Source organism: Olea europaea, chromosome 10, assembly GCF_002742605.1.
Source record: "Olea europaea var. sylvestris chromosome 10, O_europaea_v1, whole genome shotgun sequence".
NCBI lineage: Eukaryota > Viridiplantae > Streptophyta > Magnoliopsida > Lamiales > Oleaceae > Olea > Olea europaea.
In genome coordinates, this window is record NC_036246.1 from 27,930,208 (window position 1) to 27,954,308 (window position 24,101).

Here is a 24,101-nt window from a genome sequence, read left to right on the forward strand (position 1 = left end):
TTAAAACTCAACAAAGCCCAATAATTTAATTATAACTCCACAAAAACTGACATTTACAATAGGATATAGCCAGCAATCGAAAGTTATTTCACGCACAAGACCCTGCACCTCCTCCTCCATCGACAATATCAAATGAGTTATTACTTCAAACTGACCTATTGACATTTTAAAAAAATAAAACCATATCATTCCGCACATGAGGGTCGTCGAAGAAAGTCGATAATTGTTTCCCTGTAAGACATCCTCTGCTCAAGATACTCGCCAATGGTGCATACGAGGACAGCGTGTCTCCCCTCGCCACGCAAAGTGGGTACCCAATATGGGAATGATCTCATACGCCTAGACCTGCAACACATAAATTAGTATATACAAATTCAATAAAAAATATATTTTAACATTGATTGCGTTAATCATTTACTTGCAGAACCAAGGGGAATCTGTAGGCGTCGTACTTATGCACGGGCCTTTGCGGTCCCATGGATAGTTGTTGAAGCGATCTATGTCGTCGACGATATCCAGGTGGAAGAGGTCGATCGTAATTTTCTTGTGGTGACACCGCATTTCTACCAGCTGCCTCATTGCCCGTAATCTTCAATCCAGAAGGGCAAACTTGAACATGGAAAAGCTGTCAAAGTTACTGTTCTACATAACTTTCCACAGCATCAGCCTCAACTGCATCCAGATGATAATCCATCTCGTCAAAATTGAAACAAAATTAAGCGAACCAAATCTTAACTACTATATCGCAAGCATTCATGAAACTTTTACGCTCTTACCAAAAAATAATAATTGAAATTTAATATAATAGTTAAAATAAAAAACTAAAATTCAGATGAAAATATAAAATTATTCAAATTAAATAGAGTTTTAAATCCTATTACCAAAAAGTAATAATTAAAATGAAATTGAAACTGAAAATTGCAATTAAAACAAAAAGTTAAAATTATAATTAACCAATTAAATTGAAAATAAAAATTAAAATGAAAACAAAAAATTATTCCAATTAAATTAATAATATGAATTTTTTACCGTATTATGAAAATTAATAATTAACATTAAAATAAAATTAAAATTTAAAATTACAATTACAATTACAATTACAAATTATTTAAAATAAAAATTTAAAATTAAAATAAAAAATTAACTGGAAAATTAATTTTAAAATAAAAAACTTTTTTAAATTAAAATTATAACTAAAATGAAATTAAAACTAAAAGTTAAAATTATAATTAACTAATTAAATTGAAAATAAAAATAAAAATAAAAAAATTATTCAAATTAAATTAATAATATGAATTTTTTAGGGTATTATGAAAATTAATAATTAACATTAAAATTACAATTACAAATTATTTAAAATAAAAAGTTAAAATTAGAATTAAAAAATTAAACGAAAAATTAATTTTAAAATAAAAAACTTCTTCAAATTAAAATTATAACTAGAAGAAAATTTAAATTTAAAATAAATTAAAAATTAAAAATAATTTAAAAAATTAAAAATTAGAATTAAAAAATTAATTTTAAAATTAATTTTAAAACAATAAATTTCTTTACATTAAAATTATAATTAAAATGAAAATTTAAATTTAAAATACAATTAAAATAAAAATAAAAAGACAAAATTAGAATTACAAAATTAATTTTCAAATTAATTTTAAAGTAACAAATTTATTAAAATTATAATTTCAATTTCAATTTAAATTTAAAATAAAAAATTAAAATTTAATTTCAAATAAAGAGTTAAAATTAAAATTAAAAATTAATCTTAGAATAACAAATTTAATTAGAAAAAAATATTTAATTAAAAATTCTAAACATTTAATGATTTAAATTAATTTAGAAAATTAAAAAAAGGCCGAAAATCGACTGTTAACAGCCGGTTTAACAGCCAGCCAACAGCCGACTGTCTGGTTGTCCGACTATCAACAGCCAACTCCTTCATCTCGTTGTAGCCCACACATCATCTATACTCAAATCTAGCCTAAATCATGCCTCTCACACCATAAAAATAATATTCCAACCATTAATTTAATTAAAACTCAACAAAGCCCAATAATCTAATTATAACTCCACAAAAACTGACATTTACAATATAGGATATAGCCGGCAATCGAAAGTTATTTGAGCACAAGACCCTGCACCTCCTCCTCCATTGACAATATCAAATGAGTTATTACTTCAAGCTGACCTATTGACATTTTAAAAAAATAAAACCATATCATTCCGCACATGAGTGTCGTCGAAGAAAGTCGATAATTGTTTCCCTGTAGGACATCCTCTGCTCAAGATACTCGCCAATGGTGAATACGAGGACAGCGTGTCTCCCCTCGCCAAGCAAAGTGGGTACCCAATATGGGAATGATCTCATACGCCCATATCTGTAGGCGTCGTACTGACGCATGGGCCCCTTGCGGACTGTTAACAGCCAGCCGACAGCCGACTGTCTGGCTGTCCGACTATCAACAGCCAACTCCTTCATCTCGCCGGAGCCCACACATCATCTATACCCAAATCTAGCCTAAATCATGCCTCTCACACCATAAAAATAATATTCCAACCATTAATCTAATTAAAACTCAACAAAGCCCAATAATCTAATTATAACTCCACAAAAACTGACATTTACAATAGGATATAGCCGGCAATCGAAAGTTATTTCACGCACAAGGCCCTGCATCTCCTCCTCTATTGACAATATCAAATGAGTTATTACTTCAAGCTGACCTATTGACATTTTAAAAAAATAAAAACATATCATTCCGCACATGAGGGTTGTCGAAGAAAGTCGATAATTGTTTCCCTGTAGGACATCCTCTGCTCAAGATACTCACCAATGGTGCATACAAGGACAGCGTGTCTCCCCTCGCCAAGCAAAGTGGGTACCCAGTATGGGAATGATCTCATACGCCCATATCTGCAGGCGTCGTACTGACGCATGGGCCCCTTGCGGTCTGGTGAAGATGTAGACGGTGTTCTCGAAATATTGGCGGCCCCATGGATAGTTGTTGAAGCGATCTATGTCGTCGACGATATCCAAGTGGAAGAGCTCAATCGCAATTTTCTTGTGGTGACACCGCATTTCTACCAACTGCCTCATTACCCGTAATCTTCAATCCAAAAGGGCAAACTTGAACATGGAAAAACTGTCAAAGTTACTGTTCTACATAACTTTCCACAGCATCTGCCTCAGCTGCATCCAGATGATAATCCATCTCGCAAAAATTGAAACAGAATTAAGTAAACCAAATCTTTACTACGATATCGCAAGTATTCATGAAACTTTTTCCCTCTTACCAAATATTAATAATTTAAATTTAAAATAATAGTTAAAATAAAAAACTAAAAGTTAAAATTATAATTAACTAATTAAATTCAAAACAAAACATTATTCAAATTAAATTAATAATATGAATTTTTTACCGTATTATGAAAATTAATAATTAACATTAAAATTAAATTAAAAATTAAAATTAAAATTAAAATTACAAATACAATTACAAATTATTCAAAATAAAAATTTAAAATTGGAATTAAAAAATTAACTGGAAAATTAATTTTAAAATAAAAAACTTTTTTAAATTAAAATTATAACTAAAATGAAATTAAAACTAAAAGTTAAAATTATAATTAACTAATTAAATTGAAAATTAAAATAAAAATAAAAAATTATTCAAATTAAATTAATAATATGAATTTTTTACCGTATTATGAAAATTAATAATTAACATTAAAATTACAATTACAAATTATTTAAAAAAAATTAAAATTAGAATTAAAAAATTAAACGAAAAATTAATTTTAAAATAAAAAACTTCTTCAAATTAAAATTATAACTAGAAGAAAATTTAAATTTAAAATATATTAAAAATTAAAAATAATTTAAAAAATTAAAAAATTAGAATTAAAAAATTAATTGTAAAATTAATTTTAAAACAATAAATTTCTTTAAATTAAAATTATAATTAAAATGAAAATTTAAATTTAAAATACAATTAAAAATAAAAATAAAAATAAAAAGATAAAATTAGAATTACAAAAATTAATTTTCAAATTAATTTTAAAGTAACAAATTTATTAAAATTATAATTTCAATTTAAATTTAAATTTAAAATAAAAAATTAAAATTTAGTTTCAAATAAAGAGTTAAAATTAGAATTAGAAAAATAATCATAGAATAACAAATTTAATTCGAAAAAATTTATTTAATTAAAAATTCTAAACATTTAATGATTTAAATTAATTTAGAAAATTAAAAAAAGGCCGAAAATCGACTGTAAGCAGCCGGTTTAATAGCCAGCCGACAGTCGACTGTCTGGCTGTCCGACTATCAACAGCCAACTCCTTCATATCGTCGGAGCCCACACATCATCCATACCTAAATCTAGCCTAAATCATGCTTCTCACACCATAAAAATAATATTCCTACCATTAATCTAATTAAAACTCAACAAAGCCCAATAATCTAATTATAACTCTACAAAAAACTGACATTTACAATAGGATATAGTCGGCAATCGAAAGTTATTTCACGCACAAGACCCTGCACCTCCTCCTCCATCGACCATATCAAATGAGTTATTACTTCAAGCTGACCTATTGACATTTTAAAAAAATAAAACCATATCATTCCGCACATGAGGGTCGTCGAAAAAAGTCGATAATTGTTTCCCTGTAGTCCTCTGCTCAAGATACTCGCCAATGGTGTATACGAGGACAGCGTGTCTCCCCTCGCCACGAAAAGAGGGTACCCAATATGGGAATGATCTCATACGCCCATATCTGCAACACATAAATTAGTATATACAAATTCAATAAAAAATATATTTTAACATTGATTGCGTTAATCATTTACTTGCAGAACCAAGGGGAATCTGTAGGCGTCGTACTGCCGCACGGGCCCCTTGCGGTGTGGTGAAGATGTAGATACTGTTCTCGAAATATCGGCGGCCCCATGGATAACTAGTTGAAGCGATCTATGTTGTCGACGATATCCAGGTGGAATCTTCAATCTAGAAGGGCAAACTTGAACATGGAAAAGCTGTCAAAGTTACTGTTCTTGTAACTTTCAACAGCATCTGCCTCAACTGCATCCAGATGATAATCCATCTCGCAAAAATTGAAACAGAATTAATAAAAAACAGAATTAAGCGAACCAAATCTTAACTACTATATCGCAAGCATTCATGAAACTTTTTCCCTCTTACCAAAAATTAATAATTGAAATTTAAAATAATAGTTAAAATAAAAAACTAAAATTAAGATGAAAATATAAAATTATTCAAATTAAATAGAGTTTTAAACCCAATTACCAAAAAGTAATAATTAAAATGAAATTGAAACTGAAAATTGAAATTAAAACAAAAAGTTAAAATTATAATTAACTAATTAAATTGAAAATAAAAATTAAAATGAAAACAAAAAATTATTCAAATTAAATTAATAATATGAATTTTTTACCGTATTATGAAAATTAATAATTAACATTAAAATAAAATTAAAAATTAAAATTAAAATTACAATTACAATTACAATTACAAATTATTTAAGATAAAAATTTAAAATTAGAATTAAAAAATTAACTGGAAAATTAATTTTAAAATAAAAAACTTTTTATATCAAAATTATAACAAAAATGAAATTAAAACTAAAAGTTAAAATTATAATTAACTAATTCAATTGAAAATTAAAATTAAAATTAAAATTAAAATTAAAATTATTCAAATTAAATTAATAATATGAATTTTTTCCCTTATTATGAAAATTAATAATTAACATTAAAATTACATTTACAAATTATTTAAAATAAAAAGTCAAAATTAGAATTAAAAAATTAACCGAAAAATTAATTTTAAAACAAAAAACTTCTTCAAATTAAAATTATAACTAGAAGAAAATTTAAATTTAAAATAAATTAAAAATTTAAAATAATTTAAAAAAATTAAAAATTAGAATTAAAAAATTAATTTTAAAACAATAAATTTCTTTAAATTAAATTATAATTAAAATGAAAATTTAAATTTAAATTTAAATTTAAAATACAATTAAAAATTAAAATAAAAATAAAAAGATAAATTTAGAATTACAAAATTAATTTAAATTTAAATTTAAAATAAAAAAATTAAAATTTAATTTCAAATAAAGAGTTAAAATTAGAATTAAAAAATTAATCTTAAAATAACAAATTTAATTAGAAAAAAATTATTTAATTAAAAATTCTAAACATTTAATGATTTAAATTAATTTAGAAAATTAAAAAAAGGCCGAAAATCGACTGTTAACAGTTGGTTTAACAGCCAGCCGACAGCCGACTGTCTGGCTGTCAACAGCCAACTCCTTCATCTCGCCGGAGCCCACACATCATCTATACTCAAATCTAGCCTAAATCATGCTTCTCACACCATAAAAATAATATTCCAACCATTAATCTAATTAAAACTCAACAAAGCCCAATAATCTAATTATAACTCCACAAAAACTGACATTTACAATAGGATATAGTCGGCAATCGAAAGTTATTTCATGCACAAGACCCTGCACCTCCTCCTCCATCGACAATATCAAATGAGTTATTATTTCAAACTGACCTATTGACATTTTAAAAAAATAAAACCATATCATTCCGCACATGAGGGTCGTCGAAAAAAGTCGATAATTGTTTCCCTGTAGGACATCCTCTGCTCAAGATACTCGCCAATGGTGCATACGAGGACAGCGTCTCTCCTCGCCACGCAAAGTGGGTACCCAATATGGGAATGATCTCATACGCCCATACTTGCAACACATAAATTAGTATATACAAATTCAATAAAAAATATATTTTAACATTGATTGCGTTAATCATTTACTTGCTCAAGGGGAATCTGTAGGCGTCGTACTTACGCACGGGCCTCTTGGGCTTCAAGTGCGGTCTGCTAGCTGCCTCATTGCCCGTAATCTTCTATCAAAAAGGGCAAACTTGAACATGGAAAAGCTGTCAAAGTTACTATTCTACATAACTTTCCACGGCATCTGCCTCAGCTGCATCCATCTTATAATCCATCTCGCAAAAATTGAAACATAATTAATAAAAAACATAATTAAGCGAACCAAATCTTAACTACTATATCGCAAGCATTCATGAAACTTTTTCCCTCTTACCAAAAATTAATAATTAAAATTTAAAATAATATTTAAAATAAAAAACTAAAATTAAGATGAAAATATAAAATTATTCAAATTAAATAGAGTTTTAAACCCTATTACCAAAAAGTAATAATTAAAATGAAATTGAAATTGAAAATTGAAAATTGAAATTAAAACTAAAAGTTAAAATTATAATTAACTAATTAAATTGAAAATTAAAATTAAAATGAAAACAAATTAAATTAATAATATGAATTTTTTACCGGATTATGAAAATTAATAATTAACATTGAAATAAAATTAAAAATTAAAATTAAAATTACAATTACAATTACAATTACAATTACAATTACAATTACAATTACAAATTATTTAAAATAAAAATTTAAAATTAGAATTAAAAAATTAACTGGAAAATTAATTTTAAAATAAAAAACTTTTTTAAATTAAAATTATAACTAAAATGAAATTAAAACTAAAAGTTAAAATTATAATTAACTAATTAAATTGAAAATAAAAATAAAAATAAAAAATTATTCAAATTAAATTAATAATATGAATTTTTTACCGTATTATGAAAATTAATAATTAACATTAAAATTAAAATTACAATTACAAATTATTTAAAATAAAAATTTAAAATTAGAATTAAAAAATTAACCGAAAAATTAATTTTAAAATAAAAAACTTCTTTAAATTAAAATTATAACTAGAAGAAAATTTAAATTTAAAATAAATTAAAAATTAAAAATAAATTAAAAAATTAAAAATTAGAATTAAAAAATTAATTTTAAAATAATAAATTTCTTTAAATTAAAATTAAAATGAAAATGAAAATTTAAATTTAAAATACAATTAAGAATTAAAATAAAAATAAAAAGATAAAATTAGAATTACAAAATTAATTTGAAAATTAATTTTAAAGTAACAAATTTATTAAAATTATAATTTAAATTTAAATTAAAAATTAAAATAAAAAAATTAAAATTTAATTTCAAATAAAGAGTTTTAATTAGAATTAAAAAATTTAATCTTAGAATAAAAAAATTGATTAGAAAAAAATTATTTAATTAAAAATTCTAAACATTTAATGATTTAAATTAATTTAGAAATTGAAAAAAAAGGCCGAAAATCGACTGTTAACAACCGATTTAACAGTCGACAGCCGACTGTCTGGCTGTCCGACTATCTCAACAGCCAACTCCATCTCACCGGAGCCCACACATCATCTATACTCAAATCTAGCCTAAATCATGCCTCTCACACAATAAAAATAATATTCCAACCATTAATCTAATTAAAACTCAACAAAGCCCAATAATCTAATTATAACTCCACAAAAACTGACATTTATAGCCGGCGATCGAAAGTTCGACGGTAAGGAAGATGTCTGGACAGCCGACTGTCAATGAAAGTGAAAATTTCTAACTCCAAATTCTAACTTCGAGAAAAAGTGAAGGAGGATGGAGGGGTATTTTTTTTAAATCAATCAAAGACTAAAAGGGAAACAAGGTCGTCAACCGACCATTTTCACTAATTTCCTCCAATGCGTACCTAGATTTGCCAGATTCCATGGGTGTTTCTCGAACCTTCAATGTGGCAGATTTGTATAAGCCTTTGTATCCAAATTATAACTCGGGGTCGAGTTCCATAAAGATGACAAGCCTTTGTATCCAAATTATAACTCAGGATCGAGTTCTTCGAAGGTGGAAGGGACTGATGTATATTAAACAATACTCACCGCTATGCCATGTACGATGAATTTCAGTCATTCGAGTTCTTTTGGGACTCAAAAACTGATTTTTAAAGTTTTGGTGCTATTTTTGTCAATTCGTTTTTTTTTTTTTTTTGCAATTCTAGTTTGTTTAGACTTTGTTTTCGTTACTTTTAGTTGTTTTAAACTATGTTTCCATGTTGTAATACACTTGCTCGACTCGGTCATCTAAAGAATTATGCTTGAAAAAGGTCAAGTCTCTTTAGGCTCTAATAGATTGTGGGCCCTTAGATTGAATTATTTGTTCTCAAACAAGATATTGAATTAGTTATTCTTAAAAAAGATTGACATTATTGGTTTGGATAAAAAAAAGGATTTGTTCTAAAAAAAGGTCGACTCAAACAACCCTCGAAAAAAACACACTTGAGACTTATTGGTCAACCTTTTACAAATCATGCGGATTAGCTATGCTAGCATGAAGTAGACTTGCTTGGGCTCGCGCAGTCCTTAGATGGAATTGTGCTCAAATGAAGTCAACTCAAACATGAAGGGAATTATGCTCGAAAGAGATCAAAACTCGCTCAGTTTTGACTTGGTCTTAGGATAAAGTATATTCAAACGGGGTTGAAATTCACTTGGGGTCGACTCGCTCCTTGCTTTATGTTCAAACGAATACATACTTGTCAAATGTGATTAGATGAATACAAATTGCAAATGAAATAAAGAATATAAATTGCTTTAGGAGGAATGCTAGTTGAATCTATTTAGAAGATATTAGATTTAATAATCTATGAAATCAAATGAGAAAGAAAGAAATTATGAGTTGTGAGGGAAAACAGAATTTAAATAAAGAAAATGAATTCATCAAAAACACAAACCTAGCAATGGTAAAAAGAAAAATCGCTCCAATAAGAAAGATTTGTTTGATGTCAAATAATAGCAATTTTAGAAGAAATTAAGTTGTGTATGTAGCTCATATAGGGTGGAAGATAGGTTTACTGAATCAAATAGGTTGGTGTTGGAGCGGAGCGAAGCGAAGCGAGGGAAGCGTGGCGTACCGAATGAAATGGAGCAGATGCGACATCGATTAGGGGTGCAGTATAGGGGGTATTATCTTATGTCTTAAAGTCTTGTATGAGTTTGAGCTAAAAAAGCCTACTTCAAGGCACATCGCCGAACCACGAAAATAACCAGGTTCAGATGACGAGTTCTTCGATTGCAAAATTCTATGTGATGAACTTTGACGGATCTGGAAATTTCGAATAATGGCAAAAAATGGTGAAGGATATGTCAGGGATGGTGAAGGCACTATCTGGGAAGTTTCTGACGAATGTTTGGCAAAAATTGGGTCAAAGTCATTATATGTTAAAGTCTCTCATGAACAAGTAGCATACGAAGCAGCGACTGTGGGAGCTCAAGATGTTGAAGGGTACAGATCTGAACACCAATGTATTCAATCAAATTATTAGTGTTTTGCTACAACTTGAAATTAAGTTTGATGATGAAGACCAATGATATTGTTGTGCTCTTCTTCTTCGTAGGACCACCTGGTGACTACGTTGACGTAGGGTAAAGAGACTCTCGAATTGGAGGAAGTTCATAGGGTGAAGGGTTGATCGTGAATATTGTGGGAGAAGGAAGGACAAAGGTTGTTCTTACAAAGGGTGTTAGAGATCAAAATTTAGGAATTAAAATAAGAAAAAAAGCCAAGTACTACAAATGCCTCCACAGATGGGGCCACTTTAAGAAAGACTGTCAGCAGTGTGATGAAATGAAAAGCGGTGGGTCCTCAAACTCAGCTACTATTGCAAAAGAAGACTCGGATTCTAGAGATAAAAACATTTATCACTCTGCAGATAATTCTTATAGTACATAATTGTTGGATTCTTGATTCAGCCAGTTCATATCACATGTATCCTCATCGGAATCGACTCGTTTCATATCTAATGGGTAAAGATGCATCATGTAAAGTCGTTGAAATGAGGATGTTAGGCAAGTAATAGAGTTAAGAAAGAACCTAATTTCTTTCTATAGCATATTGGATTGGGACATATAGGAAAACATTTGAGCTTTACAAGAGTAATTTGTTGAAGAGGGTAAAATGGGGGTAATTTGTTCTAATGGGTAAGATGCATCACGTATGGTCATTGAAATGAGGATGTTAGGCATGTAACAGAGTACAGTTGGAGATGTGAAAGCACAAGACGGTGGGCATTCTTGATTACGTGCTCTCTGATATTAAATTACTTTCATCGATGACTTCTCTAGAGTAAATTGAGTTACTACATAATAATGATACTTAAAATTTGGTGGAGCTTCCAGAGGAGAGAGAAACCAATAAAGTGCACGTAAAGTGTATGCAAGTGGGTGTACCGAAAAAAAGAAGCAATGTGGAAACTGCTTTCCTTAATGATGTGAAGACAACTTTCCTTAGTGATGATTTGGAGGAACAGATAGCAGCCAGAGGGTTCTTGAAACCCAGAACAGAGAATCTTGTATGCAAACTAAAGAGTGTACAGAGAATCTTGTGTGTAGACTAAAGAGTTCGAGGTTGGTTCATATATTTTCTTGATGTTGTATGTGGATGACATGCTAATTTCTGCCAAGAACATGAATGAGGTAGACAGATTGAAATCTTTGTTAGATAGTAAGTTTGATATGAAAGATTCTTGGCATAGAGATCAAGTTTCGAGCCCTATAAAATAAAATGAAAATTCGAAAGGAGTAGATTATTTTAGTTTAGGGATAGGTAGATGCAGATTATGCAGGCGACCTGAATGATAGAATGTCCCATACAAGTTATATTTTCACACTTGCAAGTGCGAAGCCAATCAAAATGGAAACGCTCTACTTGATTAACTTCGCCAAGGTGAAGAGATTGTTGTGGAACACAAATTTACTGGATCAAATGGGCTGACGTCGAAGTGGAGCAACAGAGAGTATAGTGCGCTAAATAGTTTGGACCTTAAAGTCTTATATGGATTCGGGCTAGGATTAATATAAATAATAATGTTGTTATCTTTGCTTCCCTCTTGTGGACGTAGGCACATCACCGAATCACGTACTACATAAATATTTTTTGTTAATTTCTATCTTTCATCTCTCTATTATTGCGCATAAAATTCAACATTATTGAAAAATAATAACATTAGTAGTATAAAATAATAACATTAGTAGTATATTACTTATCTCCTTTCTACCAAGTATTACAGAACTAATTTCCATAGCTCTTTAGAATTTTCTGAAAGTGTTTTGCGATTACTTCTTGGAGCAACTGCTTGTATGAATTGGAACATCTTATTTGGATTGTAACCAAATCTCATGATAATTAATATATATGCATTATAACACATCCCGCCTTTATGAACTAGTAAATAACATTATTAGTAAATTATGAAAGCAACTGATGACTTTCAGAGATTTCTGTTTTACCAGACTGATTTTGCAACTGTCCAACTGTCTCCATAACTCTTCAGAATTTTCTGAAAGTGTTCTGCGATTACTTCTTGGGGCAACCATTTATGAATTGGAACATTGAAATTATTATTTTTTATTTTTTGCTGAAAAAGAAAGTAGAGTACCACTTCGCAAGTAGCATTATAACAAATCCAGCCAAATGTATACCAAATTGATGCTAAGAGATAAAATAGAAGATAGGGAACACAAAATGTAATACGGAGCATTGTCAACCAATAGCATTGGAGCACACAGGAATACCACCTTATATGTGAGGAAATTAAACCAAAGACTGAAGAAGTCAATATCGACTTCGTTTAAACTTAATTTCTATGGAAAGGTGATGTTGAGCCCAAATCTCGACCTCGTCAAAGAATATTTCATCTTATTGAGGCCAAAGCGAATCTCAACTTAGTTCAAGCATATTCTTGCTAAGGGCAAGCATATTCTCAACTTAGTTCGAGCATATTCTTGTTAAGGCCAAGTTGTACCCTCTCACTACTCTGGATCACATTCAAGTACAAACCTAAAGCCGAGAGTCATCAAGGTTCGAGCAACACTTATCCCAAGTGAGTGTCAACGACTCTCGACCTTGTTTGTGCATATTTCTTCCTAAGGCTGAATGGAGCACAAGCAAATCTTGAATGCCATTTAAGTATAATCCTTCCCAAGGACCGAAAATCAAGCTCAAGGAGTCTCGACCTTTTTTGAGCCCAAGCAGGTTTCAATCTCATTGAAGCTTCCTCAAGGGCCAAACCTTAGTATTTTAGGAATCCCAGCCAAATTTAAGTACGAGGCATGCTTACCCATTTATTTGATTATATTATTAACCAATGAGAGTTAGAAAATGCTTTGATTATGAAAGAAATTACCAAGTTAGAGAAAACTGAAATAAAAACAAATTAAAATGTATAGGAGACAAACCTTGACATAGGTGCAAAGAGAAGTTGCTTCAAGTTTGACGACATTTTTGGTGTTGCTACTTTCTATAGAACTCTAATTGAGCTCTTGAACGCGTAAGGTCCCAAAAAAATTGAAGCATGAAATGACATATTTGGCTTCAAGTAAGTGTACTCGTCTAGCAACAAGATTCACATAGATATGAAAAGATTAGAGATTACATACCTAATCATTCCAATGTGTTACAATTCCCATCGCGCACAAGGAATTCTTTATGAGCACCAAAAGCATATAAACGCATACATTCCCTAGAAGGTTAGTATCGACACATATATAAGTATCAAAACAGAAATTTTAAATCTTGATGCTTCAATCAGGATCGTGCCAGTATAAATAATATTTATGCATCAGAAATGTTAACCTTGCTTGTTGCCAGTGGCCCTCCAAAGAATAATCTAATTCATATGATTAATTCCTCTTTAACAGGTTTACAGATTTTCTCGCTTCGAAAATAAAAATATGAAAGTCAACATCTTAAAAGAACTATGAGATAACAAATATTGTAGTAGAAAAAAAATATCCCATCTTAAAAGAACTATGAGATAACAAATATTATAGTAGGAAAAATATCCAAGCTTTATGTTTTCAAGCAGCTGTAAATTGTAGAATTGTATTCGATAGAAAGTAATAGTACGTAGTAGCAATAAAATTAGAAGAGCAAATCAACCTCTGATTGAGGGAGTTTAGTGCACAGAGCAAAAGTGAAATCAATGAACTCTTAAGAAATATTCACATACTAGATTATTGACAATGAAAATCGAGGGAAGTAGTATAATATAGAACCAGAAAACCATGAAAACTAAGATAATCTTCCATGTGCACCTTGGCTGTTGAGTTTGGACTTCTCAGTATCATCTGAATCATGACAAGATAGAGTAGCCGCTTGTGATTAAACCTGTCCAGAAATATACAAATTCGGGTGCTGCTGTGTGAACAATGCTGAAAGTTATATCAGAAACTAGACTAGGAAAAAAGCCCTTCTCAATGCCACTGACACTTGAAGCTAATCATCAGTTGGTACAAACAAAACCCAAAAAGTATCCTTCTAGATTCATCCCATCAAAGAATTTAATCAGAAACATGAAATTACCCAAAAAGAACTCACAAAACCATAAAAAAAAATGAAAAATAAATAAAAAATAAAAAAACCTCAAAAGGCATAATTGATGAATTAACCATACATAAAACGGAAATGCGTAATGGTCGAAGCTCGTGCAATAAAAGCACAACCAAAATCACAAACCAAATTTCAAAATTACGGAGATAACTACAATCAAATTTGGAAAAACAAAGAGAACATTCTCCCTCACTCTAAGAACATAATTTCTAAAATAATCATACATAATAAACTGAAAAAGGAACCACAAATTACTTTAAAAATTCAACCGACAAAATTCACATAAACAAATCTAGTGAAACCCAAGATTGATCATCCAAAGAACAAGAAAACTAAAGATCCGTCAATATTAATCCAAATGTACTAAAAAGAAGGTAATCATAAAGGCACAGGAACATACATAAAATGAAAAAAGGGACCATAAACCAAACACCAGAAGCACAAATTACATTAAAAATTCAACTCAAGGAATTCACATAAACAAATCCAGTGAAACCCAAAATTGATCATCCAAAGAACAAGATAGACTAAAAGATCCTTCAATATTCATCCAAATGTACCAAAAAGAATGTAATCATAAAGACACAAGAATTACATACATGAAGAGAATATTATCTTGATAAGAAACATAATTGTTGAAATAAGCATGCATAAAATAAAAAGAGAACCCATACCTTATCAATTATCCTTATTCAATCCATACACAAAAAGCACAAATTCTATTAAAGATTCAACAAAATCCACAAAGAATTTAGATAAATAAATCTAGCAAACCAAAAATTGAACCCAAGAAAAATCCTTCAATATTCAAGCCATTGTACCAAAATAGAATGTGTAAAGAATAAAAATTAAAGAAAAAGGAGAACATTATACACTCAAAATACAATTGCTGAAGTAACCGTACATAAAATGAAAAGAGAACCCAAAACTCATCAATATTCAAACCAAACAAAAATTCCATCAATGAATTCAGCCCACATATAAATTCACCCGATAATTGCAAATACAGTAAAGGACAAATCCTTCAAGATCCATCCAAATGAACCAAACAACGCAGTTACAAAGAGGAATTACACAAACAACAGAGAACAATATCATTCAAGGTACACTCAATTGCTGAAATAGCCATAAATTGAATGAAAGTAAACACCAAACATATTAAAGATCTAGCGAAAACCCAAATTTTTTTTACAGAAATAATTATAGTGCGAACCAAAAATGATCATCAATTCAACCGAGAAAATGAAAGTAAACACCAAACATATTAAAGATCCAGCGAAAACCCAAAATTTTTTTACAGAAATAATTATAGTGCGATCCAAAAATGATCATCAATTCAACCGAGGATATATCTTACTAAATTCATCCAAATGATCTAACAAAGAACATTGCAAAGAAAAAGAAATTACAGAAACAAGATAGAACACAAATTTGAACCCCAAAACTTAGAGATTCGATGAAAATCCTCAGAGAATACAAAAAACAGAATCAGCTGAAAGTCTACACAATTTATCGTGAAAATATGACTGACCTAATTTTCTTGAAAAGAATCTTATTATTACTTACTTCTCGATTTCTCTGGAATAGAACTGATAGCCATCCTCAAAAATCCTTGTCTAGTTCTCGATAGAATAACCATGAGGCAACCGTCAAAATTGCAAAACGAACCATACATAAAATGAAAAGCCTCAGAAAATTCTCCAAAAGAAATCCAGTGAAGCCCAAAATGATCATCCGTTCGACCAAAGAAGAATGCCCTGAATTGAAACTATCCATTAGATTCATTACATGTATGAATAAAAAACATTATAATCATATAGCCAAAGAAATTATAGAAATAGTCGTACAAAAGTGACTATCTGTTTTCTTGTTAATTTTCTAATTCTTATAGTAATTGAATCCAGATTCAAAAATACTTGCCCAGATCCTCTTGTGAGAGAAACCCCAAAACTCATCGCCTCTCTCTGAAGAACAATGGAATAGGTCCTTTAAAACGGTCATATTTTTATTTTCATCAATATCATATTCCACCGTTGGATTAAGCATAAATAAACGGTTAAGATTTTGGAGCGTGCCAGTTGTAAATTAGCCCATTGCAAACTTTTACCGTTAGAATTAGCTCTATTGTTTCGAAAATACAAATTTCAGCTAATTTCGTTCTTTTTTTTCTTTTTTTTCCTTTTTTTTCTTTTCACTTTTTTGCGCCATTATAATATATATATATATATATATATATATATATGTTGTTGAATTTCTTTTTATTTTGTCTTGTCCTTAAAAATAAGTCATGTTATTAAAAACAAAAAAAAACTACAACTAGAGCTTAAAAGATATAAACCGTGAATATTTATAATTGAAAAACATAATGGTATTGTACTTCAGCCACTCAAATTGAAAGATTTTTTTTTTTAAGCTAAAAATCACGAATTTAGCTATGTCAAATATCATTCTCTACACCCAAACCCATAAAAGAGCTACCGTTTTATCTCGTTTTCATATCATTCCTCAAGTTGTGCATACAATGCATGTCATAGATTATCAATATAGAAATGGAGAAATATTTGAAACAACATTAAATTAATGGAACGGAATTGATGAATTGAAATAGACACAATTTATTTTTATTTTTTTTAAAAACATGGACTAGTTCATAGAACACTGAAAATATAGAGTATAAGGATGATAATGACTTCAACTTGCTTACGTAGGAAATGCTTTTACTGATTTGCGCAAATTCACTTATATATCCATCAATTGAAGGAAAAGAATTTTAATAGAGACGTGACTGTTATTTACATTGCTGCTATCCTTGTCCATATTTTTCATTGCTTAATATAAGATTATGTGCCCTTCTCATAATTTTCCTGTGTTTATAGAGCGGAGAGGTTTCTCGTAAAAGTGAGGTTGTCCGACTCTTCTGCTGCTCGATTATTCATTGAACACTTGATCGTCAAATTACCTAATCAAGAGGTCTTGTACATTCTTATTGTTATCTTGTAGTGTAATTCAAAAATAACAAAAAATTGGAAGAATTTTAAAGAGGCACGGAAGTTTAGCTTGATAAAAACTATCGGCTAGTCCGTATCCTTCGGGGTGTGAGATCTAAGTTTGTCCAGTTCCTGCGGCATGGAGATGCCAAGTGATGCTACTGTCTGTAACTTCTGTATGTTGATCGTTAATGTAAATATAGGAAATTACGTTCAAATGGATTCAATTTTCAAAAAACGGATTCAAGAGGCCCGCTAGTGAGTCTTTTGGGTATGGATGTGGATTTAGAGGATTTTGAGGACGTGGGGTCGTGAGGAACTGCTACGCATTTGCATTCGCTGGTTCAGATGAATAAAGATATGGTGAGAATTGGTGGTAGCAGATTGAGTAGAAGTAGTTTGGATGGGAATCAACACCATAATGGTAAGGAGAAGGAGAGGGAGGCAGAGTCGATGGAGGTGAAGTCGAAGCTTAAGGTGAATTGCACTACTGCTTTGTGGATATTAGCTATAGGGAGTTTATTGAATAGTAAGAAGATTAGGGAGACTAAGGCCTTGCTTGTTTTGGCAAAGATTATCGAGAAGAGAATGGGAAATTTCAGATCAATTGTTTTCTGGTGGTGATGGAATTGGCTGCAGTTGCCGAGTCTCATGCTGATATTAAGCATTTGGCTTTTATGCCAAATTCAGTGGCTGCAAAAGCCGTTTGGGTCAACTTTTGAGGGTGATAAATGAGAAGAATGTGGCGTTGGTGATTCCAGCTAAGGAAACACTTATAATCGAGTCTTTGGTTACTCGTTGGAGATAGGAATCCTGATGTGGTTGCCGAAACAGCTAAAGCTTTGGGAAAGTTGGTTCCTGATGATAATTTCAATGAAAAGGAACATTCTGAGGCCATTGTTGAGTTAAATGGGGTGCAAAAACTCATGAATTTGTTGAGGACTGGTGATCGAGGCCAGTTGCATTTGCAGGACCTTGTTTTGCTGTGTAACCTTACATTAATGTTGGTAACAGCAAGGCTCTAGAACAAGAAAGAACGTTTAGTGTTCTTGAAGGAGTGGCTCGACGTAATGCAGCATCCTGATTTGAAAGAGTTGTTTTCTAAGGCAATACACCAACTTACACTAGACCAGATTGGAGCTTATGCACATATAAAGGATTAGGCACTGCAATGGCTCATCTTGCAACTGAGTGAATGGTAGAGGCTTTAGTACCGTAAAAGTAACAAACTTTGGACCATGAATTTGATAGTATGTAATACTTGTGATACACTAAAGTGATAGGAAAGTTTTCAAGTTAATGTATTACTGAAGTTACATGAGATCATTGCTATCTATACTCAATGGAACAATTTCGGCCATAAATTAAACCATTTCACTCTTTCAAAAGTGTATACAAACATTATTTTTTTCAAACTCTCAGAACAACACAATCAGCAAAATGCAATATCATCTTGTATAACAAAAATAAACAAGAACCATGATTTTTAACTGAAATCACTGTGTATTTGTATGTATTTGTGGAGCGTAAAAAAATAATTTACAGTTTACTTCCGTTGAAAACATCTAGGTTTAAATTATGTGAATCAATTCTTGGGATATTGCTGTCAATGGCTAGTTACTGAAATCTTTTGAATTCTTGAATATATAGCTGCTTGTGCCTTCTTGCCATGAACTTGAATTCTCTTCATCTTTTAGCTGGAATTGAAACATTGAACCGAATTTCTTGTCGAAATCCCACAAAGATGTTTCAGGACTTGTCATCATATTGTTCGCCTGAATCGCGGTATGGCTGTTCACATTTGAACTATGACTTGAACTCAGATAAGAACATATTCTTGAAGTTGAACTATCAGAAAGATGTGCATCCATGAAATTCCCAGGATTGAAATTCGCTAAATCTGGCATTGAGTTGAACCCATAATTAGAATTCGAATTAGGATTTCCCGCAATCTGATTATTCTGATGATCATGATCAGTTACAAAATTTGAATGGTATCCAATAGGATCAGAACTTTCTTGAAACTCAGACAAGAACAGAGGATCATATTCTTTTTGTTCACTGTTATAGCAAATTACGTTGTTTGGACAAAATTCTTGTCCTATTTCATCTGAATTTGCCAAATTTGGAAGCCCGTTTGGCTGTAGAATCAGATCTCGGGATTCAGGTAACGGTTTATGAGTATTAGGATCAATGCCTTGCTTTACCAGCTTCTTCTTCAGAGATGAATTCCAAAAGTTCTTTATCTCATTGTCTGTTCTTCCCGGCAAGTGTGCTGAAATTTGAGCCCACCTGTAAAAGCACAAATATCCAATAATCGTTTTACTCCACCTATTTTTTCATAGTCGATACAGCCAGACTAGAGACAAAGGGTTGCATCATGAATATTAATACACATTTTTTCGGCCATCCCAAACTGGAAAAGTCGTTAGAGAGCCTAAGTGAAGAAGGATTTCATTGTGAATCTTAATACACATTTCGCTGGGCGTCCAGAATGAGCGACACTGCATCGAATAAATCAAATCGAGTGGCAAAAAATGAAAGAGGAATAAACCTGTTGCCAAGTGTTTCATGGAGACTAATGATCATATCCTCTTCTTCTTGTGAAAACATTCCTCTCTTAAGATCAGGCCTCAAATAATTAATCCATCTTAATCTGCAACTCTTACCACACCTCTGTAAACCTGAAAATATAAGAAACCCACAATCTTATTCATTCCCAGTTCTTAATTTTCATTTAAACAAAAATCAGGCAAAAAAAAAAAGTAGAATGTGGACTTTCTTATCAGAATTCGACCCTTTCTTTTAGAGTTAAATCACTACTTTTTTAATACTAGATCTCACGCTTTCACTAAAGATTTGTCTACCAAAAGGCACATAGAAATCCAAGAAGGTCAATAAGTCTCGAAGGTTTAGACCAATCGCAGTGCATCACGAAGTTGCCCACTGCCAATTGATAGCGAGCTATTACATAAGTATTAGGACTCGGCTCCCGAACTGTACAAGAACTGCCCCGTACGGCCAAAATTGTTGGAAAGGTAAGAGTCCAAATTACACGGAAAAAATATATATTATCAAGATAATTAAAAAGAACCTGCTAATTTAGGCACAGAACTCCAGCAGCCAACACCAAATCTAGTGATGAAATTGTACAACTTTTCATCTTCATCAGGTGACCATAACCCTTTTCTGAGCTTCTCCTTTTCAGTGCAAGAATGGCGCCCCATTTGGATTCTGTTATTTGCAGACACTGAGATATTGACTACTGGTTAACGCTTAACGGTGACAGATTGACAGTACTGAGCTTGATGGCTCAATTACTGGGACATTAAATAGAATTATCGAAGTTTTTTAATGATTCAAGAGGGTTTCGAGAGAATTATACTTAGAATTGAAGTCATTGTTTATATATATAAAGAGAGAGAGGGAAGAGAGAAAGAGCAATCAAGTGGTCTCCAAGCAAATATGGTGAAGCTTTAGCATTAGATTGGATTGAATTTTAAGGTACGTCTATAAAAAGGTTTAAATCAAAGGCAACAAAAAATTTAAACAAGTCTATAAACGTGCATGTATATATATATCCATACTGTATATATATCTATGTATGTCTATGAGTAAATTCAGGTTCCCTAACAATTCGTAACCGGAGATTTATAGTTCTATACGCTTACACTTTTATAGTTCTTAAAAAATAATAATAATAATAATAAAATAAATAAAATGTTGAACCCCAACCTTGACGGTCCCCCACCGGCCTGCCCCTAGAGCATCGCGAGGGAAGTAAATCGCGAAATGTGCCCCAACAGGTCAGGGACCAAGAGTTTGCATGTACACTGGTTCTCACAAAGAGTTCAATTCCATATTTCAAGAATCGAACCCGCACACTACGGCTTTCAGTGAGGTTGAGACTACCTCACTCCTATCCTTTGCACCACTGAACTATGCCCCGAGGGGCAACTTTTATAGTTCTATACGCGTACATGGTAGACTGACACTATACTCAAATCATGATACCTTAAATTTCAAACCATTTAAATGTACGACATCTCGAACGTCGAGCGAGTCCATCCACCAATCTTGTTTCTCTCTCTTACTCACTCAACATATGAGGTGGCGTGATTTGAGCAGTTTAGGTACGAGGTATCGTAATTTAAGTGTTCAATCCTACCTCAAATGCATATATGATTCGAAGTTTTTCTCGTCTGAACTCTATCATTTATTGCACTCATGTCCTCAACCTTTTAAAGCACTGGCATCAATGTTCCCAGTTAACAAACTCTGTAACTTTATGTGAACATGATATGGCTACATGACACTAAGATGATATCATACTATAATCGTAAAATTGTGTCAGAACAGTCTAAACATTGGCTTCAACTTTTTATTTAAAAATTCAAAAATTATGTGATTTCTCTGTATTCATGAAATTTATCCCCTTGATTAAAGTCATCTCCATACCCAGTGCGCACCTCAAGGATAGCGACTATAGGTTCTCTAGTCATAATATAAAAAAATAAAAATAAAAAGTTTTAATTTATCGTTCAAATAAACGTTTTCTATTATTCGTAAACATGATTACAACAAATGGTAGGATAAGAAGACGTCACACTTACGAAAAGGACTTCTGGTGGAATTTAACATATATGTGTATGTGTGTGTACTATGAAGTGTATTGTAATGTGACATTCTTAATTATACAGTATAATTATAGAGTGGTGTGGGTCATCATAATTTGCCTCAATATTAGATAATATTGAACACGTGGCACATGATAATTAAATTTGGGACATAAGTTTTAGTATTTTAATTTCTTTCTACTCTTGCTCCTGAAGCACACTTTTATGTCGACAGGTTGCTGGGACATTGCATTTCTTTGTCTATCATTTTCCCTTTATAATCAAATTTATTTTGTAACACGTCACACAAAATAAAATTAAAAAAGAATATGCTATTTGTATATAATGCAGTGTCCATTTCCTCACATGAAGAGGGGGTGAACACTGTTATGAACATCCTGATGTTCATGTAGCATAATCCACTTAAAAAATGGGAAATATGTGACTAAGTAAAATGTTTATCTACTGAACTTGCTCAAACTAAAGCTCAATCTGCTAGCTCAAGTCGCAAGTCAACTAGTGGACATCCAGTGACAGACAGAAAGGACCCATTATTTTGAAATCAATCGATTTATTTCATGTGGTTGATTGAAAGTAATAAAAAAGGGAAAACATTGTTTTAAAGACAAATTAGTTTATTCGATACGTGGCTAGAACATAATTAGAAAAGAGAAACATGTGAAGCGTTTATTTACTGAACCAATTTTTGAAAATGTAATTGAGCTGTTCGATTCGTTTTGAATTANAAGAAATTTACTTTTCGACCCTGATATGACTATTTTTTTACATTGTGCCCCCGTTTATTTCTCATTTTTGGAATAATGAGAATAAAAAATATAGTTATTACGGACCCCACATAAGAGATAAAAATTCAAATTTGATATGATGGATAACGATCATATTTTTTATTTTAATGAAAAAAGAATAAGAATCAAACAAGGGCGGTGTCAATTCTCAAAAAAACATTGATAAAAGTTAAACTAATATGTAAAAAATATATCACATACTTTGCATCAAATTTTGTGCCACAAAAAGTTACACTTCAATAATCACCTTCCCAGAGAGATAAAATGAAGAGGGAATAAGTCAAAATTTGTGTTAGGTCAATTTTTGTAGGGATTGATAATTTAATTTGGAAAAATATAAATTCGACCGACAAAAGCAAGTGGCTTATCAAACTTGTACTTAGCTTTTTAGTTTCGCTTTTCCATGGCAAGAGATTGTCTAATTTTTATGAATTTCATCGCCATCTTAAAAACAATTCACATTTTTGGCATTTTTACTATTGATCCATCTACCATCATGCAGGCTCTATCTAGAACGATCATTTTTCTTTTCGTACTTAGGCACAACAAGTTGGATACCATGATTTTACACAAATTTGAAGTTGTTTTCAAATAACAGGACAATCAATATTGAACATTGAGCGCTCGGATTTTTCAGCTCGAATTGTCATTTTTTAAAAAAATATTTTTCGAAGTTTTCTTAAAAGCCAATTTTAAATTTTGAAATCGACCGACACAAGTTTGTCAAGAAAGAGGGTCCATAACTTTTAAGAAAAATTTGAAAAGTATAAAGGAGAGAGAGAGAGAGAGAGAGAGAGAGAGAGAGATTGCCTTTAAATTGACGGTGGTGTTCTTTTTGACTCCGTTTAATTGATTAGGAATGTAATTTGGAATTTTATACGTTGCAAAATTAGTTATAAAATGGTAAAATCTATCCAATATCTTTGACATAGAAGATTGATGCATCGTTGTGTATCTTAAATTCATTTGTACTCTACAAGTTCTGATCTCGAACGGAGCTATATAGGTTGTGAATTTTGATACTACATAGAAGAGATTTCTTTTCACAACGTTAACTAGTTGTATCTTGGTCAAATGTAGCCTAGAAGAATGATGACAAGGTTATCTTCGAAATGTAATTCACGCTTAGGTTAGTCAATTGTAGGAAAATTGGAGAGGACATGTCGGGAGAATGTGTGTTCCATATGGCAAGGACTAAAATGTCCAATTGAAAAAATCCAAGTGATCGCTTCTCGAGAGGTACATTTCATAGTTTTGGACTAGATAGTTTCCAATTTATCTTCCGTTTGATTCTCATTCTTTAGCCACGAAAATTAAAAATAT

At 31.0% G+C, this 24,101-nt stretch overlaps 2 protein-coding genes across 5 annotated transcripts; both read right to left on the reverse strand.

Annotated features, from left to right (window-relative positions):
* Positions 1-8,593: 8,593 nt before the first annotated feature.
* LOC111401702 lies at positions 8,594-16,372 on the reverse strand. Of its 4 annotated transcripts, XM_023029561.1 has the most exons (4): positions 16,290-16,372; positions 15,936-16,126; positions 14,075-14,107; positions 8,594-13,500 (listed from the first exon to the last, which is right to left on the reverse strand). In XM_023029561.1, the coding sequence occupies exons 1-4, from the start codon at positions 16,322-16,324 to the stop codon at positions 13,418-13,420; spliced, it is 342 nt and encodes a 113-aa protein (XP_022885329.1). In that variant the 5' UTR covers positions 16,325-16,372; the 3' UTR covers positions 8,594-13,417. The 4 variants fall into 4 exon arrangements, 1 of the variants encoding a protein (XP_022885329.1); XR_002704089.1 differs by having other exon boundaries at positions 8,597-14,107; positions 16,217-16,345; XR_002704088.1 differs by having other exon boundaries at positions 8,597-14,147; positions 16,217-16,345.
* Positions 16,373-18,707: 2,335 nt separating this feature from the next.
* On the reverse strand, positions 18,708-20,864 carry LOC111401704 (transcription factor MYB61-like). Its single transcript, XM_023029562.1, has 3 exons — positions 20,451-20,864; positions 19,911-20,040; positions 18,708-19,648 (listed from the first exon to the last, which is right to left on the reverse strand). The coding sequence occupies exons 1-3, from the start codon at positions 20,581-20,583 to the stop codon at positions 18,970-18,972; spliced, it is 942 nt and encodes a 313-aa protein (XP_022885330.1). The 5' UTR covers positions 20,584-20,864; the 3' UTR covers positions 18,708-18,969.
* Between the last annotated feature and the right edge of the window lie 3,237 nt (positions 20,865-24,101).

What these genes read in the sequence shown, in the direction of transcription:
- LOC111401702 (XM_023029561.1), bottom strand. Translation starts at nt 16,324, where the DNA reads ATGAGTTTTGGGGTTTCTCTCACAAGAGGATCTGG. An exon ending in TATTCCAGAGAAATCGAGAA is followed by an intron (nt 14,108 to 15,935) that starts GTAAGTAATAAT and finishes GTCATGATTCAG; the next exon opens with ATGATACTGAGAAGTCCAAA. An exon ending in GTCCAAACTCAACAGCCAAG is followed by an intron (nt 13,501 to 14,074) that starts GTGCACATGGAA and finishes CTAACCTTCTAG; the next exon opens with GGAATGTATGCGTTTATATG.
- LOC111401704 (XM_023029562.1), bottom strand. Translation starts at nt 20,583, where the DNA reads ATGGGGCGCCATTCTTGCACTGAAAAGGAGAAGCTCAGAAAAGGGTTA. An exon ending in TTCTGTGCCTAAATTAGCAG is followed by an intron (nt 20,041 to 20,450) that starts GTTCTTTTTAAT and finishes TTATATTTTCAG; the next exon opens with GTTTACAGAGGTGTGGTAAG. An exon ending in CATGAAACACTTGGCAACAG is followed by an intron (nt 19,649 to 19,910) that starts GTTTATTCCTCT and finishes GTGCTTTTACAG; the next exon opens with GTGGGCTCAAATTTCAGCAC.